Source organism: Malaclemys terrapin, chromosome 4, assembly GCF_027887155.1.
Source record: "Malaclemys terrapin pileata isolate rMalTer1 chromosome 4, rMalTer1.hap1, whole genome shotgun sequence".
Classification (NCBI taxonomy): Eukaryota; Metazoa; Chordata; order Testudines; family Emydidae; genus Malaclemys; species Malaclemys terrapin.
The window spans coordinates 6873259-6891173 of NC_071508.1; the positions used below are offsets into that span (position 1 = coordinate 6873259).

The following is a 17915-nucleotide window of genomic DNA, read 5'->3' on the forward strand; positions in this document are numbered from 1 at the left end:
ACAGTGATTTTCTCTGGAGACTTCTTATCCGTGCGCTGAGTTGGCTTGGGTGCTGCTGACTGTAGCGGTCACAGCACAAGGGGATACCAGTGGAGTATTTTTGGACTCTGCAACGTCTGACAACCCACTGAACTCCACTCCTGACCGCTCCCCGCTCCCAATACACATACTAAATGGTAGAGGTTTCTTACTGGCTTAATACAAATTCAATGAACACATCAACATGAGAGATTTTAAAAAACATTTATTTAAAGATCGACAGGTTGCATAGCTATTTGATACATAAGCACTTAACAGTAAAGATCTCCAGACTGATTCTTGCCTGCATATTTATACCTGCCTCTGGAAATTTCCATTACATGCGTCTGACGAAGTGGGTATTCACCCACGAAAGCTTATGTTCCAATACATCTGTTAGTCTTAAAGGTGCCACAGGACCCTCTGTTGCTTTTTACAGATCCAGACTAACACGGCTACCCCTCTGATACATGGCACAGCACGTATGTTTATAATTGGCACATGAGCATCAATACACAGATATGAACACATTTTATCCCATTAAGAATTTTTAAGAGACATTTTCAGATTCAACAGCCTTTATTTCCTTTATCTAGTGACTAACTTCATTTTAGAAATTAAAAAAAACAAATCACTCATCTAATTTACTTATGACCTTGATGTACTCTTTGTGTAAGTCTCAAACTTGCTCAATGAAACTGACGAGTCAGTTTCACCTTGCAGTTCATATGAGGTAACATAAGGCTGCAACCTCTGGGTTGCCAGCAGTGTAGGGCACTGTTTATTTTTAAATGATTCACAGGAGCAAGAACAAAAAGAGCAGGAAACTCCCCCATCCCCCACTATCCCCCAGGCATTGAGATAAAAAAGGAATCTGTCAGGTTAAACTGAAGAAGGATGTGTCATTCTGTGGCCCAGTTTAAAGATAGATTTCAGAGTAGCAGCCGTATTAGTCTGTATCTGTAAAAAGAATAGGAGTACTTGTGGCACCTTAGAGACTAACAAATTTATTTGAGCATAAGAATAAGTCTTTAGTTTAAAGACAATATTTCAGTTATAAGTGTGCATGTCGTTCCCTGTATGTAGAGTTTGCTGCACCAATTCAAATTTCATGCAACTACAAGGCAAAAAAATCTCTTCCCCAGCCACACACACAAAACACTGATTGTTTAGATATAAATTTAAATCCAACTATAACCCATCACTTGGGGTTTTGGAAGAAAGAATAAACAGCAAAGAGGAACAGATTTCCTATAAAAACCTCAGAGCATTGGTCCATCTAGTTCAGAATCTCAGTCCAACTGTGGCCAACGCTAGATGCTTAAGCAGAAGGCAAAAAGCCCCCATAATGCACGTTGCCAACTGCGTAGTGTCAAACAAGAGGGAAATTCCTTCTCAGACCCCACCATGGGTGATCATTTCATGCCCTGACGCACAAGGACTGGGACACCTGGATTTTATATATTGCCAGTGAGCTTGTAATGCTAGGGATAAATTACTAGTTATGCTGCTGATAGGGTGACCAGATGTCCCGATTTTATAGGGACAGTCCCGATTTTTGGGTCTTTTTCTTATATAGGCTCCTATTACCCCCCACCCCCTGTCCTGATTTTTCACATTTGCTGTCTGGTCACCCTAGCTGATGATAATGTAGTGTTAATATGGAAGTGATGCTGCTAATGTCTGTGTGACGCCTTTGAGCGTACTGAGGGTGAACTAAGTGATTCCAGAATCCTGAGCAGACTCAGAGTCAGTTAAGTGTTAGTGCAGCTAATAAAAAGTGCAGTGACTTCCTCTCTCCTGACCAGCCTGATTCCTGAGTGCTTATTCCCAGTAGAGATGGAAAGCGAAAAGTCATTAGTCAAACGATAGACTACAAGAGAAAGCAACGTGCAAATACACTCTTATTCCTGAGACCATCACCTGTGAGTACCACAGGCAGAAGGAGAAAGAGTTAAAATGCCAGAGCTATAAAGCCTATAGAGACATGCATCTTTCATCCCTTCCAAACTGCTAAAACACCGTTACCGCTAGGGAGAAACATAATTTAACAGGGACAATGCACAGCACAATGTACAGGAAGAGACACGAAGAACTTTGACTGAAATTACAAGTTTTTCCTTCCTATTTGCTAAAATCTAATGATCAAGGGCAGATTTTAGTTAGACTAGCATGGCTAATATCCTTGTTTTTGCTCCAAAAAAAGTGCTGTAAAAGTGCAGACTGCTTAAAGTTTTGGGTTTTGTTTTACACCTATTTAACTTCAATGACTGATTAACATTTTGGATAAAGGAAGCCTTTGCATAAAGGAAGATTCAACACCCTCACCCTTTTAGTCAAGGAGCAAGAGCTCACAATGAATCTCCATGAGACATAGCAGAGATCAAGACGCACAAAGTAAGAACTTTCAAATATTTTTGCCTCTTGGAGGTATTAGACAGCACAAGCACAGTTTTAAAAGTAGTTTGCAGTTCACCTTTCAATCTTGGTGAGTCAAATTAACCACGTCAGGGTAAACTTCTGATGTTGCTGTCCTGGGGTCTTTTCATTCTAAGCAAGTAAAGCAACTGTTTTATTAGTTGCTTCCTCTCAACCCACAAAGTTTATACTCTCCATAAAACTTGTTTGTCAGATGGAAGTTCTGTAAAGACTCAGCTGGTTTTGAAGCCATGAGAAAGTTGCATCCGTTAAAATAAAGATGGGAAATGAAAGTGATTTAGTTTAACAAGTGCAGAGATCTATGTGAACTAATCAGTTTATTTCACACCTTTAAACTGGTGCAACTTTTTTGTGTAGACAAAACCTCATCATGAAACAAAAAGCCCTGCAGTATGGTTCAATCCCTCCCTGATAGACTATGGATTGGGTTAAGGCTTTCGATATTTTATTTTATAACACTTATTTTCATGACTTAATTTAAAAAATAAGACACGGACAAAATTTAAGAAATTGTACATTTTTGGATTAGACTTCTGGTTTAAAATTTCCCTAATTTGAAACTCTGACCCTGTTGCTTCATTACAAGAAACAAAGGCCTCAGAGTAAGGTTCTTCCTGTGGGAGACAGAACATTGTATTTTAAAAGATTGCTTAAATTACAGAATCCATTTTAACAGCCCACTAATTAGTTGCACCTCTTGGCAGTGAAGATGCATGTTACACAGCCCAAATGATGGAACGGGACCCATGAAGGTATGGGTCTCTTCTTACCACCACCACCACCTCCCAAGGTGTAAGTGAGCATTCACGTGGAATAAGTGAAGCCAAGTCAGCTGAATGGGGATTTTATGGGTGGGTAAGTCCACAGGTCAATTTTGATGGGAACTGCCAAGCAAAAATAAGTTGAATGACAAAGGTTATGGAACGCAGAGATAAAATTGTTCCAACAAACCGGCCACTGGGAGATGGCATTGGAAAAGCATCGCAAGGATTCAGGCAAAGGGTCTCGGAGATGGAATTAAATCCGCCACTAAGTCATCATTTTCCAAGTCGCTGTCACTTTCCATTATCACATCATTGGTCTCAGCGCTGAGGGCTCCCTCAGGGTTATTATGGGGAACCTCTGCAGTGTCCTCAGAGCCACCAGAGGGAGCCTCAGTATCTCTCAGATGGCCTTCGAGCACAGACTTATACCACTCTGGATTCTTCTTTTTGATATCAGACAAAATGGCTTTTATCAACTGGCCCCACTCAACAATGCTGTGCTCCTGTTTACAGTAACTGTACAAATAGCCAGCGGTGTGCATGGCGATCAGGCGTCCAGACGCATCTGTTGCGGATTGTGGGGGAGTTAGGGCCCTGCACCCCTCTTCCCGAGATTCACTGCGACTCTCAGCCAGCCAGTAAAGCAGAAGGTTTATTTGGATGACAGGAATACAGTCCAAGACAGGTCTTGCAGGCACAGACAACAGGGCCCCCCCTCAGTTAGGTCCAGCTTGGGGTCCCAGGGCATGCCAGCCCACCCCCCTTTGGGGGGGTCAGAGCCATCCCTGCCTCCCAGCCATCTCTCCAGCCTCCTTCTCCCTGCTTCCAGCACTCTCCTTTTACGACCCCTCCCACAGCCTTTGTTCAGTTTCCCGGGCTAAGGAGTCGCCTGGCCTTCAACCCCTTCCTGGGTTCTCATGTTACACACTCAGGTATGCGCCCTCGGGCAGATCCCATTCTGCAATGCAGACTATCCCAGCACACTCCCCTGTCAGCATTCACAGACCACCGTGAGAACAGGCCCAGTTCGTCACATCTCTCCCCCCTTCGAGACCGAACTGAGCAGGGTCACTTTAGCCAGTGACCCGGGGAAGTTCGAACCTACCCCCGTTCCCATGGATGCCCCCGCATCCCTCCCATTCCTTGGTGGGAATTACACCAGGCCCCTCCAGTTTCACGCTCCCCCTTAGGTTGGGGGTGCTTGATGGCACTCGCAGTTCGCATGTGAGAAGGTTTATGCGGCCTGTGCCCTTTTCCCACCCCCATACCTCTGGGGCTCCAACTGGGCTGTGGTCTTCTCCCAGCGCTCCAGTCTGGAGGTCTGTGCTTTGGGCTCTCTTGGTTTAGAGCCGCCCTTTTTACCTTGGTCACCCTCCGAAAAGGCTCCTCTATGCTGGGCAAGGGTCCTAAAGCTGTTTTCCCCTTGTCCCAGGCCTTCCTCCCCCTCTGACAGGGGTCACAGGATCGGCAGTACTGTCGGACAGTAGCAAAGACCCCAGGCCAGTAAAAGCTCCGTAGCAGCCTCTGCTGGGTACGCCAGGTTCCCTGGTGCCCTGAGAGGGGAATGTCATGGGCCCGGCACAGCAGCTGGCGGCGATACTTCTGGGGTACCACCAGCTGCCTCCTGATCCCCCCTGACTCCATTTTCCCTGGGGGAGCCCATTCTCGGTACAGGAACCCCTTCTCCCACAGGAATCCTTTCCGGCCACCTCGTCCCATGGTCTGTACCGCATTGAGGTCGGCCAGGTCCCTTATCTTCCGCAAGGAGGGATCTCTCTGCAACTCGGCCTGGAACTCAGCAGCTGGGACGGGGATGGCCACCTGCTCTTTCTTGCCCGCTGGGTCCGAAGCTGCAGCCTCCCTGAGCCGCGTCCCTGGGCGTTCCCTCCCCACCGGGTTAGAGTCCCGCGCCTCAGGCAAGGCACCCCCCCCAAGGCCAGGGCGCAGTGCCCCTCGCCGGCTCTGACCGCGGGTCACAACTAAGGCGGTCTGGGGCCTGCTGGGCCAGTCCTCTAGGTCCCCACCCATCAACACCTCAGTGGGCAAATGGTGGTGCACTCCCACGTCCTTGGGGCCCTCCTTGGCCCCCCATTTCAGGTGTACCCTCGCTACGGGAACCTTGAATGGGGTCCCGCCCACCCCGGTCAGGGTCAGGAAGGTGTTGGGCACCACCCGATCTGGGGCCACCACCTCGGGCCGGGCCAGTGTCACCTCTGCGCCTGTGTCCCAGTAACCATAAACTTCCTTCCCATCCACCTCCAGGGGAACAAGGCACTCGCTCCGCAAGGACAGCCCCGCGCCAACCCTGTAAACGGAGAACTTTGAATCCGGAGCATCTGGCCCCCCAGAGAAGCTAGCCTGGGGCTCTCCTCCCTCCTTAGCAGGTGGTACTCTGCCAGCCCCCCTTCCCTGGGAATGCTGCCTCTCGCCGGGCTGGGTCTCTACCCAGTCAACCCTCTGTGGGTTCGGCCTGCTCAGTCTGTCCCTGAGCCTGGGGCATTGGGCCCGTATGTGGCCCTTTTGGCCACAGTGGTAGCAGCCCATGTCCCATGGGTCCCCTTGAGTGGGTCGGATGGTCCTGATGCCGGATGTTCCCCTCTGATGGGGTTTTTCTGTATTTTCCCACGGGGAGGTCCCATGGTGACTCTCTCTCTGCGTTGTGGTGGGATTGCTCCTTTGGGACTCCTCCCTGCCACCCCCTGACCGGCTCTTTACAAACTCATCAGCCAGCTGCCCGGCGTGTCGCGGGTTCTCTGGCTTTCTGTCCACCAACCACAGCCTCAGGTCGGATGGGCACCGCTCATACAGTTGCTCCAGTACCAGCAGTTTAATCAGGTCCTCCTTCGTCTGGGCCCCACCAGCCCACTTGCTGGCGTATCTTTCCATGCGGGCGGCTAGTTGCAGATATGAGATCTCAGGGGTTTTATCTTGACTCCGGAACCTTTCCCGGTACATCTCAGGAGTCAGCCCAAATTCTCGTAGCAGGGCCTTTTTGAATAGTTCGTAGTCCCCTTTCTCTGCCTCTCCCAGTTGGCGGTACAATGCCACGGATTTGGGGTCCAGTAAGGGGGTAAGGACCCGGAGTCTGTCCGCGGGCTCCACCCGGTGCAGCTCGCAGGCCGTCTCAAAGGCCTCCAGGAAGTCATCCATGTCCTCCCCCTCCTTGTATGGGGCCATGATGCACTTATCAAAGCTCCGTGCAGTCCTGGGTCCCCCCTCACTCACCGCAGCCGTGGGTTCGCTGCCCTTCAATCTCGCCAGTTCCAGGTCATGCTGACGCTGTCTCTCTTCATGCTGTCTCTGTCTCTCATTCTCCTCCCGTTCCTGCTGACGGTGTCTCTCTTCACACTGATGCTGTCTCTCTTTCTCCTCCCGTTCACGCTGATGCTGTCTCTCTTTCTCCTCCCGTTCATGCTGTCTCTGTCTCTCTTTCTCCTCCCGTTCATGCTGTCTCTGTTGTTCACGATCCTCCAGCTCTCTCAGTTTTAGCTCTTTCTCCCATTCCAGCCAATTCCGCTCCCCGGATGCCGAACGTCGCCGGGAGGATCCTCTGCTGGCCGGCGAGCTTCGCCGGGGGGACCCCCTGCTGGCCGGGGGGGCCACGGCGCCTTCAGTATTTGCTGGGCTCCTCCCCACCCTTCCCCTAGGCATAGGAAGGAGGGGTCTCGGGACGCCCTCAGCAGCCGGCTGACCACTCCCAGCTGGGACAGACACTGGTGCCTGCGCTGCATTTGCCAGGCTGCTTCCCTGAGACACAGGGATCAGTTCATTCGCGCGATCTTCTGCCTCCAGCTGGGCAATGAGCTGTTCTTTAGTGAGCCTCCCAATGCGCAGCCGCCTCTGCTTGCACAGCTCCACCAGGTCGCTCTTAAGCCGCTTGGCATACATCTTCCTGCTGGCCACTCACCGGCCTGTGTGCTCACAGCTCCCCACAGTTCCCAGGGGGCCCCCTAGTGTGCCAGCCCTTCTCGAGGTCACCACCTCTCTGCCAGGGTCGAGCTGCAGACTCCTCCGCCCCTGGGACCACTCGCTGCGATCCCCTCGGGGGACCCTGTTACTGCAAAAGTCCTTCTCGCTGGTCACACACTCCCAGGGGTAATAACCGTCCCTCTCTCACTCTTCAGCGCGCCTGGTCCCCGTCAATCCCCCTTCGTTTTACTGCTCCCCAGTCACTTACTGCAGGAAGCGCCGTCCACGGGGTGCAGTAGATCCCACCGCTGCCACCAGTTGTTGCGGATTGTGGGGGAGTTAGGGCCCTGCACCCCTCTTCCCGAGATTCACTGCGACTCTCAGCCAGCCAGTAAAGCAGAAGGTTTATTTGGATGACAGGAATACAGTCCAAGACAGGTCTTGCAGGCACAGACAACAGGGCCCCCCCTCAGTTAGGTCCAGCTTGGGGTCCCAGGGCATGCCAGCCCACCCCCCTTTGGGGGGGTCAGAGCCATCCCTGCCTCCCAGCCATCTCTCCAGCCTCCTTCTCCCTGCTTCCAGCACTCTCCTTTTACGACCCCTCCCACAGCCTTTGTTCAGTTTCCCGGGCTAAGGAGTCGCCTGGCCTTCAACCCCTTCCTGGGTTCTCATGTTACACACTCAGGTATGCGCCCTCGGGCAGATCCCATTCTGCAATGCAGACTATCCCAGCACACTCCCCTGTCAGCATTCACAGACCACCGTGAGAACAGGCCCAGTTCGTCACAGCATCAAACACAGGTGAGCCTGAGGAGCCACAGAAGAAACTGGTGTCATAGGTGACTACGGTAGGATTGGTAGTCACTTCCTGGAAGCTCCTTGGAGTGAACATGTGGATGCACTGGGTGGTTCTGCTCTCAGGGATGGTACCACAATTGGTACTGCTGTGGCCTTCCACCTGCCCTTTCTGGAGGCGTTCAATGCATCGCCACCCCCGCTCAAGTGGGGTTACTATAGAACAGCCATCTGTGGACTTCTCCTTTCCATCTGGGTGGCCAATAATATAAATCAGGCCGCTATGTGGTGGTGAAGATATATATTTTGCCAACCCGTTTGGGAATTTAGAGCTCCTTTTCTTCAATTTCAAGATGGCGTAATCAAGAGCCTGGTCTGAGACTTCCAAGCAAGGCTCTACGTAGAACCAATCATCTTCCTTAGGATGTTTGTTTTCATAAGAGAAGGAAACCCTGACAGACTGACTAATTTCTGCCCAGTGCTGCTCCTCAACTCCTGGTCCTGCTACATCGCTCACCACGTGATGACAGGTGAGGATGTACCCATCACATAACACAAAGCCAGTGGCACAGCCCCTGTTTCCGTTGTAGTCCCATTCTACATACCCTACTGAGTTGCTGAGTCCAGCAAGGAGTTTATGCACCCGAACCGGAGTGGAGTTCTTCGCCTCCTTACTAAAATTTTTTCTATGCAATTCCAGCAGAGCTTTGACATGTTTGCCTGACTCACTAACTTCCTCCTTAAAGAACTCTTGGATCAATTCACTTTGTTTCTCTAAATCAGGGTACTGGGCCCGAACAGCTAGTTTAAACTGATAGAATGCTTCCCCCTGTCGCTCCCGAGGGGCCCCACCACGCTGCTCAGTCCTTGCCTTAACGGCACGCTCAGATTCAACCTGCACCTCAAATGACTGATTGTCTAAGTCATCGACAGAATAGTGACTATAGTGTAATGTTTCGCTGTTCTCCACTAGATACCACTCCTTTTCCTCCAAGAGGGGCAGAAACCGTCCATCCTTGCACAGAGCATTCTTGATGGTCTCCCCTTTTGGGGCAAAGACGCATATCTTGCAGCGCTCTTTTATAAAATCCTGGCGCATTATTTTTTGAATTTGTGCCCCATCAGGCCCTTTCTTTCCAATGGGTGCAATATAAAATACAACGCATTCAGTCCCTGTGCTGTCGAGTTGGCGGTATCCTTGCTCACCACCTTCCTGGTCTCCCTTCGCTTTATAAAACTTCATTTCAAAGTGGGACTTCTGAGGCAGGCACTTGAGGGGCATTCCCAAGTTCACAAACCCCTTAATCTCCCTCTTCCCCTGCAGATGCATCTCCTTGCCCTGCTGCTTCTTGATGTGAGTCCGGATATCTTGCAGAGCCATCAGGGCCCCGTAAATACTGTCATTGGCTTTGCCTTTCACCACATACTCCCCTCCATTTTTACCTAAGTTAACAGTGAATTTTCTATCCTCACTGGCATTCGATTCAGGGTCTTGGGTTCCAGGTTTCTCAGTAGAAATCGGCGTATTACCAATTACTTTCAGAGCACTGGCACCAGGGTTGGATCTCATCCTTTTTGGCGTGGGGGGGTTTGAATCCTGCACATTCTCTTGCTGAACAACAACAACAACAAAAAACAGTGTGAATAAACAACAGCTGCAGTTTCCCTTTTGTAGCCCTACGTCAGTGCTCTTCACTATTTTTGAAGTAGGGGCCACTTGGGCAAAAAACCTTCAATGTGAGAGCCACATGGGGTGGGGCTGAGGGGTTCAGAGTGTGAGAGGTGGCCCAGGGTAGGGAAGAGGGTGGGGTGCGGGGGTGAGTGCTGCTGGCTGGGGATGAGGGGTTCAGGGTGCAGGACAGGGCTCAGGGCTGGGGCAGAGGGTTGGGATGCGGGGAGGGGGATGAGGGCTCTGGTTGGGGGTGCAGGCTCTGGGGTGTGGCCAGGGATGAGGAGTTTGGGGTGCAGGCAGGCTGTCCTGGGGCTAGAGGACTCTCCCCAGCCTTCTCCCTGCCAGGAGCAGCTAACTCCAGGGAAGGGGTCTCTCTCCCCCCTGCCAGCAGGCAGCACGGAGCTCTGGGAGAAGGGGTCCTCTCTCCCCCCTGCCAGCAGTTGGCACGGGAGCTCCAGGGAGAGGCCCACAGCAGCCCTGCAAGCCTCAACTTGCTCCCCTCCCCAGTTCCCGCCCAGCCCCTACTTCTCTCCTCTCCAGGTCCCTGCTGCATGGCCCTTTAGAGCTGTTGCATGGCTATTTATAGCCTGCTGCGCACTCGCACAGCTTAGAGAGAATTTAGGAGTCACTTAGGGTTGATGGGAGCCACCAATGGCTCGCAGGCCTTGCAATGAAGAACACTGCTGTACGTTATGTTAAATCAAAGCACCAAGACTCAGTACTGAGGTACATCACTGCAGGCTTTATTGGTCATGTCTGCACTGTGTGCATGTTCACACACCACTCCCATAAAGTCCTGTCTCACCAAGTATAAAATCTGGCATGGTTCCTCTGGTTCTGGTCAAGAACCCAGAGGTGATTATCCCAGAATATTGCACCTGTTCCTGTTAACCCTAACTCAGCTCGCTTCCTAAAACCCAGAATTTTAATAGTAACATATAAAGAAAAGAAGATTAGAGAACAGCCGTGAACACTCCTTCCAAACATGTTCTGATTGGCGAAATTAGCTCTGGTGCTCACTCACGCACCAACTCCCACTAGTCCTTCCCATAGCATTGTGGGATTGCCTGGGAGGACTGACTAATCTAGCTTTGCTGCAAACCCAGTAAATCTGTGTTAACTAAACCATGCCCACGACTACCTTACCTCCAAGCCAAATAAGAGCACTGTTTAGTGGATAGGGCCTGAAAGCAAAATAATTCCCCCCCCCCCCCCCCACACACACACACATGAGATGTCAGGGTCATTTGAGGTGACGAGGACTCTGTATTGAAACCAAAGCCCAGACCAGTGCTTCAAGTGTGAAGTTGACAACAGTTAGACAGCTGGTGTGCTCATGCCACTGCCCATCATTCTGATTAACACGGTCTCATTGTTTCCTTGTGTTCATACCCTCTGTTCACACCTCTCTTTTTTCTTATACTTAGCCTGTGAGGCAATGCTCCCTAAACTGTGGAGCGCATCTCCCGAGGCAGGCATGGAGAAACATTCAGGGGGTGCGTGGTGGGACCCAGGCCAGCCACCACGAGGTGAGGTGGAGTGGGTAGGGGCAGGAGGGACGGAGCACCACCCAGCTCCACTCCACCCCTAGCCCAGCTCTGCTCTCATTCCCTCTCTGCCCCCCAGGCCAGCTCCACCTCTAGTCCCAGCTCCTCCCTCTTCCCCAGTTCTGCCCCCAGCTCTGCCTTCAGCCCACGCTCCTCTGCTGAGCCAATTGTGCAGTAGTGGAGTGGGGGTACAGACAGATTCCATTACAGGGGCATGGCAGGAAAAGTTTGAGCACCACTGCTGTAACGGGTTTGGGATAGGAACTGTCTTATTATGTGTGCAGACAGCACCTATCACAGTAAGGTCCGGCCCATGATAGAAGCTCCTATGAGCTACCATACTGCTAATAAAATAATAATACATCACATGAGGAAATCTGACGTAGAGTGAATTACCGGAAAGTAATATGTGATGGGATGTGTCTGGGGGGCCCTGGCTGGACTCCTGCCGATGGGCGGTTTCCTGGCACTCATGCTGGCTCAGAAGCGGGAATAAGAAACTGAGGAGTCAAGAGATTTCACTGTTAGGAGACAGCTGCAAGAGAGTACGGACAATCCCTATTCACGTCCCATCTGCTTTGCCCTTCATCCTCACACTTCATCACCACCCTTACATCCATGACACGTGGCAGAGTGAGTTTGGAAACAGCGCACCATTGCACACGAGCTTTTGGAAACACTGTGCCCTTTGGAAATCCCCACGGATCATCCCACCTGGCTGGGGGCCACAGGTCCCACTCAGTACTGACCACACAACACTGTGGTGGAGCCGGCAGATACCACCGGGAAAGGGAAGGAGGAGCTAGCTAGGTGGGAGGGATTCTTTGTTTTCTCTGCAAAAGAGATTTTTGATTCATTTACCCACTTGACTCTCCCTGAGAGGTGCTCCCCCACTCTTGGCCGCCCATGAAATCCATCCCTCCCCCATGGGGGCCTCCCCGCTCCTGGTCCCCACACATCCCTCCCCTGCTCAGCCCTCCCATCCCCCCCCAGGGTCCTGCCCTCCCTCCTGGTCCCCACAGGATCCCTCCTCTCCTGCCCCCCCCAGGGTCCTGCCCCCCCCCCCCAGGGTCCTGCCCTCCCTCCCTCCTGCCCCCCACAGGACCCATCCGCCTCCCAGCCTCCATCTAGGACCTGCCTCCATCTAGCCCCCTTGGCTCGCCCATGGAGTCCCGCCCCCTTCTCGGCCAGTCCCCCGGGCGCTGCTGGAGCCTCTCACCGGGTCCCGGCTGCGCAGGGCGGGAGGCCGAAGGACAGTCACCCAGTTCCCGCCACGAGGGCGAGGCGGGATTCACATCTCATTGGCCGCTGGGAGGTGGCGGGGGGGAGGGGGGAGAGGACAGGGCGAACCCACCTCGTCATTGGGCCCGGGCACCGCCGTCCTCCAAAGCTGATTGGCTGCTGGCTTCGCGGCGGCGGCTGGGTTGGAGAGAGGCGGGGGCAGGGAGGTAGTTGGGCTTCGTTCAAGGAGCGCGGCCAATGGGGGGAAGAGGGGCTCGATCACCATGACAACCCCCTCATGTCCCTGGCCCCGCCCCCAGGAGGTGGGAAGGCGGCTGGAGATTTTCCCACGTTCTGCACGGGTGCAGGCGGGTCCCCAGGGCGGAAGCCCTAAGGCAGAGCGGGGCAAACTCCGGCCCGCGGGTCCCTTCCCTCTGGCCCCGAGCTCTGCCGGGGAGCGGGGTCAGGACAGGCTTGCGGAGGAGCCAACCCAACTCCCCCAGCAGCACCTGGCCCCTTCCCTTCGGCTCCCCTCCCTGCCTCCCTCGCAGTCACAGTTCCCCCAGTGCCTGGGCGGCGTGGCTGCAGCTCCGGCCGGGCGGCACCGCTATAGCGCCGCCAGACCTGGTGCTCCAGGGCGGCGCTGTCAGGGGGCGGGGAGTAGGGGGAGGTTGCAAGGGGCGGAGAGCAGGGGTGTTTGGATAGGTTGCGGGTGTCGGGGGGGCAGTCGGGTGGGGAGCAGGGGGGGTTGGATAGGGGGCCAGGCCACGCCTCGCTATTTGGATAACCCCTGGCAATGGGTTATCCTGAGATACAGCCAACATTGCAGTCAGCACTGCTGGTTCCAAAGGGGTCTCCTTCTGATGGGATGGTGGAAAGGTGCAATCAGATTCTGGGGGTTCAGCTGTCTATCTTTACAGAACAGCACCAAAGGGACTAAGACTGAAACTGTATATTTTGGCAAATAAACTATTCATCTGAAAAATTTTGCCCAGCTCTGCCTCCAACAATGACAAGACAGCTACAGTCTCCAACCAGTTCTAGAGATAAGCAAATCACCTAGTCATGCAAGCACCTACTTTGTTAGGATGCTGCTGCTGAAAGACAGGGCCTATAAGCCACTGACAGGTGGCTGGAGCTCCATGCAATCTGAATAACAGAAGTGAAGAGAACACAGGGCAGTGGTCCCCAACCTTTTCCGTGAGGCGGGCGCCGGACAACTAGCCGCCAAGGAGCGCGGTCGCTCGACAAGCAGCCACCGAAATGCCACCAAGAAGCGGCAACATCAAGAGGCGTCACCGCCGAAATGCCGCCGAGAAGCAGCGTCGTCAAGAGGCATCAGCGGCGTTTCAGCAGCAGCGCTTCTTGACAATGCTGCATTTCGGTGACTGCTTGTCTGGCGGCCAGTAGGCGGGCGCACATAGATGCCACGGTGGGCGCCATGGCATCCGCGGGCACCACGTTGGGGACCCCTGACACTGGGAGGGGCAAAAGCAGCTCTTTGGACTCATCTGGGAGGGGAATTTGCCAGTATCCCTTTGTTATCTCTAACAATGTTGATGAATTTGGTGTTCCATGACCAGAAGAGCAAGTCACTGAGTTGGGACACAAGGTAAGCATTACAGAGCAAAAGCATAGTTCCCTGCAGGAAGTGAATGGACCTGTCCGATTTGGGAACTAAACTTTTCAAGACTTTTTTCTCGTCTCTTTGCTTTAATATTGCCCTTTACTGCTGTTCTCCATCTCCTGGATTTTTTCCCAGTATCCTGAAAGTTGTGGGTTCCACTTGCATTCATGGCTCTGTTTGAATGCAGCGGGCTAGGAGAACCCCCTCTAGGAAAGAGTACACACCACCAAAGGCCCCTCATTAACTTCAGAGCTTGCCTTGACGGAGGGAAAGTCCAGGACACACACAATGAAAGAAAGTGCCTACCCAAAGAGCTTACACCCTAAATAGACAAGATGGGAGGGGAAAGAGGCACAGAGAGGGAAGTGACTCACCTCACAGCAGGTCAGTAGCAAAGCCAAGGAAAAGAACCCATGTTTCCTGCCTCCCAGTGTCCTATCCACTGGACTGCAGTCTCCCAACATTAAAGATTGCTTCTGCCCACTTCCCTTCTCCAACCCAGAAACACTTGGTAAATACAACGGGATTGTTTACTTTCTCCCCTTCATGTAAAGAATATTCAGTATAATGAAGACATCAGTATGAAATGTTTTTAAAAATGTACTTAAATTGGCAGGATACAGATGTAAGTGCATATGCTGGTATTTGGTACACACAGCAGTATATATACACATCTGTAGTACATGGGCATCAACACAAAAAACAAGAAAAAATTACCCGTTTATTTTCTCCCACTTATTTTTTTTAGTTTATATTTTGGAGGGGCACGGTCAGGTTCAAAAATATTTTAAAACACCACTTTCCTTTCTCAGATTGATTTTTAAAGCTTTATATGGTTGTGCTAATATTCACTTCTGACCTTGATATATTGTTAGTGTTTGTCTCAACTTAAGAAATGAAAATAGTTTAATCAATTTCATTTAATTCTCATGCCTCAGCCCAAGGCTGCGATGTTTGGATTGCAAAGAGGACAAGGTTTTAAAAGTTTCACTGATTTCAGAGTATAAAGCCAGGAGGTCATTAGATTATTTAGTCTGACCTCTTGTATATCTCAGGCCATTAGATTTCACCCAATGACTTTAGTCTGATCAAAGTATTTCAGTCACTCGGGAGACTAAAGCTGTTTTGTGCCATAGGCAGAAAACAGAAGAGACCTAGGTACCACCAATGCCCAGGCCCCTGCAATGGCAGGGAATTGATTAGTTGAGATATTCCCAGATGATCCAAGCAGGTGACCCACAACCCACACTGCAGAGGAAGGCAAAAAAACCCCAAGGCTCCTGCCAATTTGACCTGGGGAAAAATTCCTTCCCAACCCCAAGTCTGATGATCAGTTAGACCCTGAGCATGGGCAAGACACACCAGCCAGGCATCTAAGAAAGAGGGTTCTACCACCTTAGAGCACTGAGCACACTGAAATTAAAGACAAAATGAGTGAAACTCACTGACCCTTCCTCACTTCAAGCCCAAGTTCTAAGACAAGCTTAACCTGACTGTCTCTTTAATAGAAATGTGTCATTTTTGAGCCCAATTTAAAGCTAATTTTAGTCATAGGTGTATCATCCCCTGTAGAGAGAGCTTGATGTCCTGGTTCTCACTTCATACAGCTCCTCGTTTGAGAGCCAGAGCAAACTCACTAGGCACACAAAATACTGATCCATTAGTTATTTAGGAAATCCATCTACATATAACTAAGCCCCTTCGTTTTCAGTTTAAAACTATTTTTACCAAAAGTGTCCCAGGTTTTACAAAAAGTATTATTCAGTTGTTTTCTGATTTTCACCCTACATTTGTATCATTCAAATATATCTAAAAATAACTTGTTTTATTAGGAAAATACAATACATTGCATGAGATATACATATTAGGATAATGCATTAGTCTGTGTGTATACGCAAAGCTGCCTTTTGAAGTAATGCTATGTATTAATGTAGAAGATACACACAATAAACAAACAGGCACGCACAAAAGCTCTGAAGTGCGTACGCATCTGAACATACGGATGACTCTCACATATACATTTCAAGCTGTTAGAGAACGGTTTAAAGATTTGACACTAAAATGGGAAGAAAACAAAAATCTGTATCAGAATATGCTTCAGAACACAAGGAAGTCTTCTAAAGTTTAAAACAAAAACAGGAGACAAGGATGAAGCTTAGTGTATGCGCTGCCAATTGTGTGGCCCAAATAATAAATGTAAATATTTATAGGCTAATAGTTCCAAGTCTACAGCAGTAAACTGTTTAGTCACATGAAACTCAGAGGAGGCATTGTGTTTTGAGTTCAGTTTTAGTTCTGCACAGGGCCGGCTCCAGAGTTTTGGCCGCCCCAAGCAGCCAAAAAAAAAAAAAAAAAAAAAAAAAAAAAAGCCGCGATCGCGATCCGCGGCAGCAATTCGGCGGGAGGTCCTTTGCTCCCAGCGGGAGTGAGGGACCGTCCGTCGAATTGCCGCCGAATACCTGGACGTGCCGCCCCTCTCCACAGCGGCCGCTCCAAGCACCTGCTTGCCAGGCTGGTGCCTGGAGCCGGCCCTGGTTCTGCAGCAAACCGCATGGATGAACAGAATTCAAAGCATTAATCTACTGAATACTTTCCCCCTGGCTTTCCATTCACCAAAAATAAACCTGATATTTACCCAGAAAAATTAGTAATTTTTGCACTGATTTTCACCTATTCTCGGTGTTGTGGTAATAAACACTGATAAATTCCTGGGAAAAATAAAATAAAATAAAAAAACTGAAAATGAAGGGCCCTACATACAACATATTCCAAGCTCAGGTTATGGGAGTACGACTGCAATAAGGAACAGACCCCATATCAAACTCAGAGCACTGCTCTATCTGGTCCAAAATGCCCTCTTCAGCAATGGCCAACCCTGCATGCTTCAAAAGACGGTGAAAAGTTCCCATAATACAAGTGCTCAATTGTGCAACAAATGGGGGATATTCATTCCTGTGTTGCCATGGATGCTCATCTTATGCCTTGAAGCAAAGAGATGGATACAACAGGATTTTATAGATAGCCACTAAATGTTCCTGTGGGTATCAAATTGCTTGTATGGGGATAATTATGCTAATGATAAAGTAATGCTAGTACAGAAGTGACTATTGATGTCATGTTGGTTTTTCTAATGCCTATGTTATCCCTCTGAGCATGACCATGGTGAACTAGTTTCTAGACGCTTGAGCAGACTGAACTAGTGCCAATACAGTAAACCAAAAGTGCAGTCCCTTCTGGGAACTGATCAAGCAGCACATGGCATATTTCAATAAAGACTGAAAGCTAAAAACCAATAGCCAAAGGAAAAAAAGTCCTTTTACTTGGAAACTCCTTACTTCCCAAGATCCCTGAGCACTACAGCAGAAAAGGAGGTGGAAGAGCCAGAGCACTGTAGATTATTCTTATTAAAGATGACCCCTTCTCAGAGAATCAGAATTTAGCCTTTAAAATCATAATGGCCTGTGTTAATAGACATCTTTCTTTTCTTCTAAAGGGTCCCAAAGTGCTTTACAATCATGTATATAGGAATCATTTGCCCACCACCGAGGCAGTTATTTCTAATGCAAGAGGGTTCAGAGAAGAGCCACCAGAATGATTAAAGGATTAGAAAACATGCCTTGTACTGAGACTCAAGGAGCATAATAATAATAATAATAATGTAATAATTAATGGAGATATCCCATCTCCTGGAACTGGAAGGGACCTTGACAGGTCATTGAGTCCAGCCCCCTGCCTTCACTAGCAGGACCAAGTACTTATTTTGCCCCAGATCCCCAAGTGGCCCCCTCAAGGAGTTAGCTTAACACAGAGAAGGTTAAGGGGTGATTTGATCACAATCTATAAGTACATGGCACAAGGAACAAGTATTTGATAACGAGCTCTTTGATCTAACAAACATTTAGCAAGATCCATTGGCTGGAAGT

At 50.2% G+C, this 17915-nt stretch overlaps 1 protein-coding gene across 1 annotated transcript; it reads right to left on the reverse strand.

Moving 5' to 3' along the window:
- Positions 1 to 228: 228 nt before the first annotated feature.
- Positions 229 to 12415, reverse strand: LOC128835309 (serine protease FAM111A-like). The gene is made up of 4 exons (XM_054024678.1): positions 12364 to 12415; positions 11541 to 11644; positions 7902 to 9537; positions 229 to 3786 (listed from the first exon to the last, which is right to left on the reverse strand). The coding sequence occupies exons 2-4, from the start codon at positions 11616 to 11618 to the stop codon at positions 3449 to 3451; spliced, it is 2052 nt and encodes a 683-aa protein (XP_053880653.1). The 5' UTR covers positions 11619 to 11644; positions 12364 to 12415; the 3' UTR covers positions 229 to 3448.
- Between the last annotated feature and the right edge of the window lie 5500 nt (positions 12416 to 17915).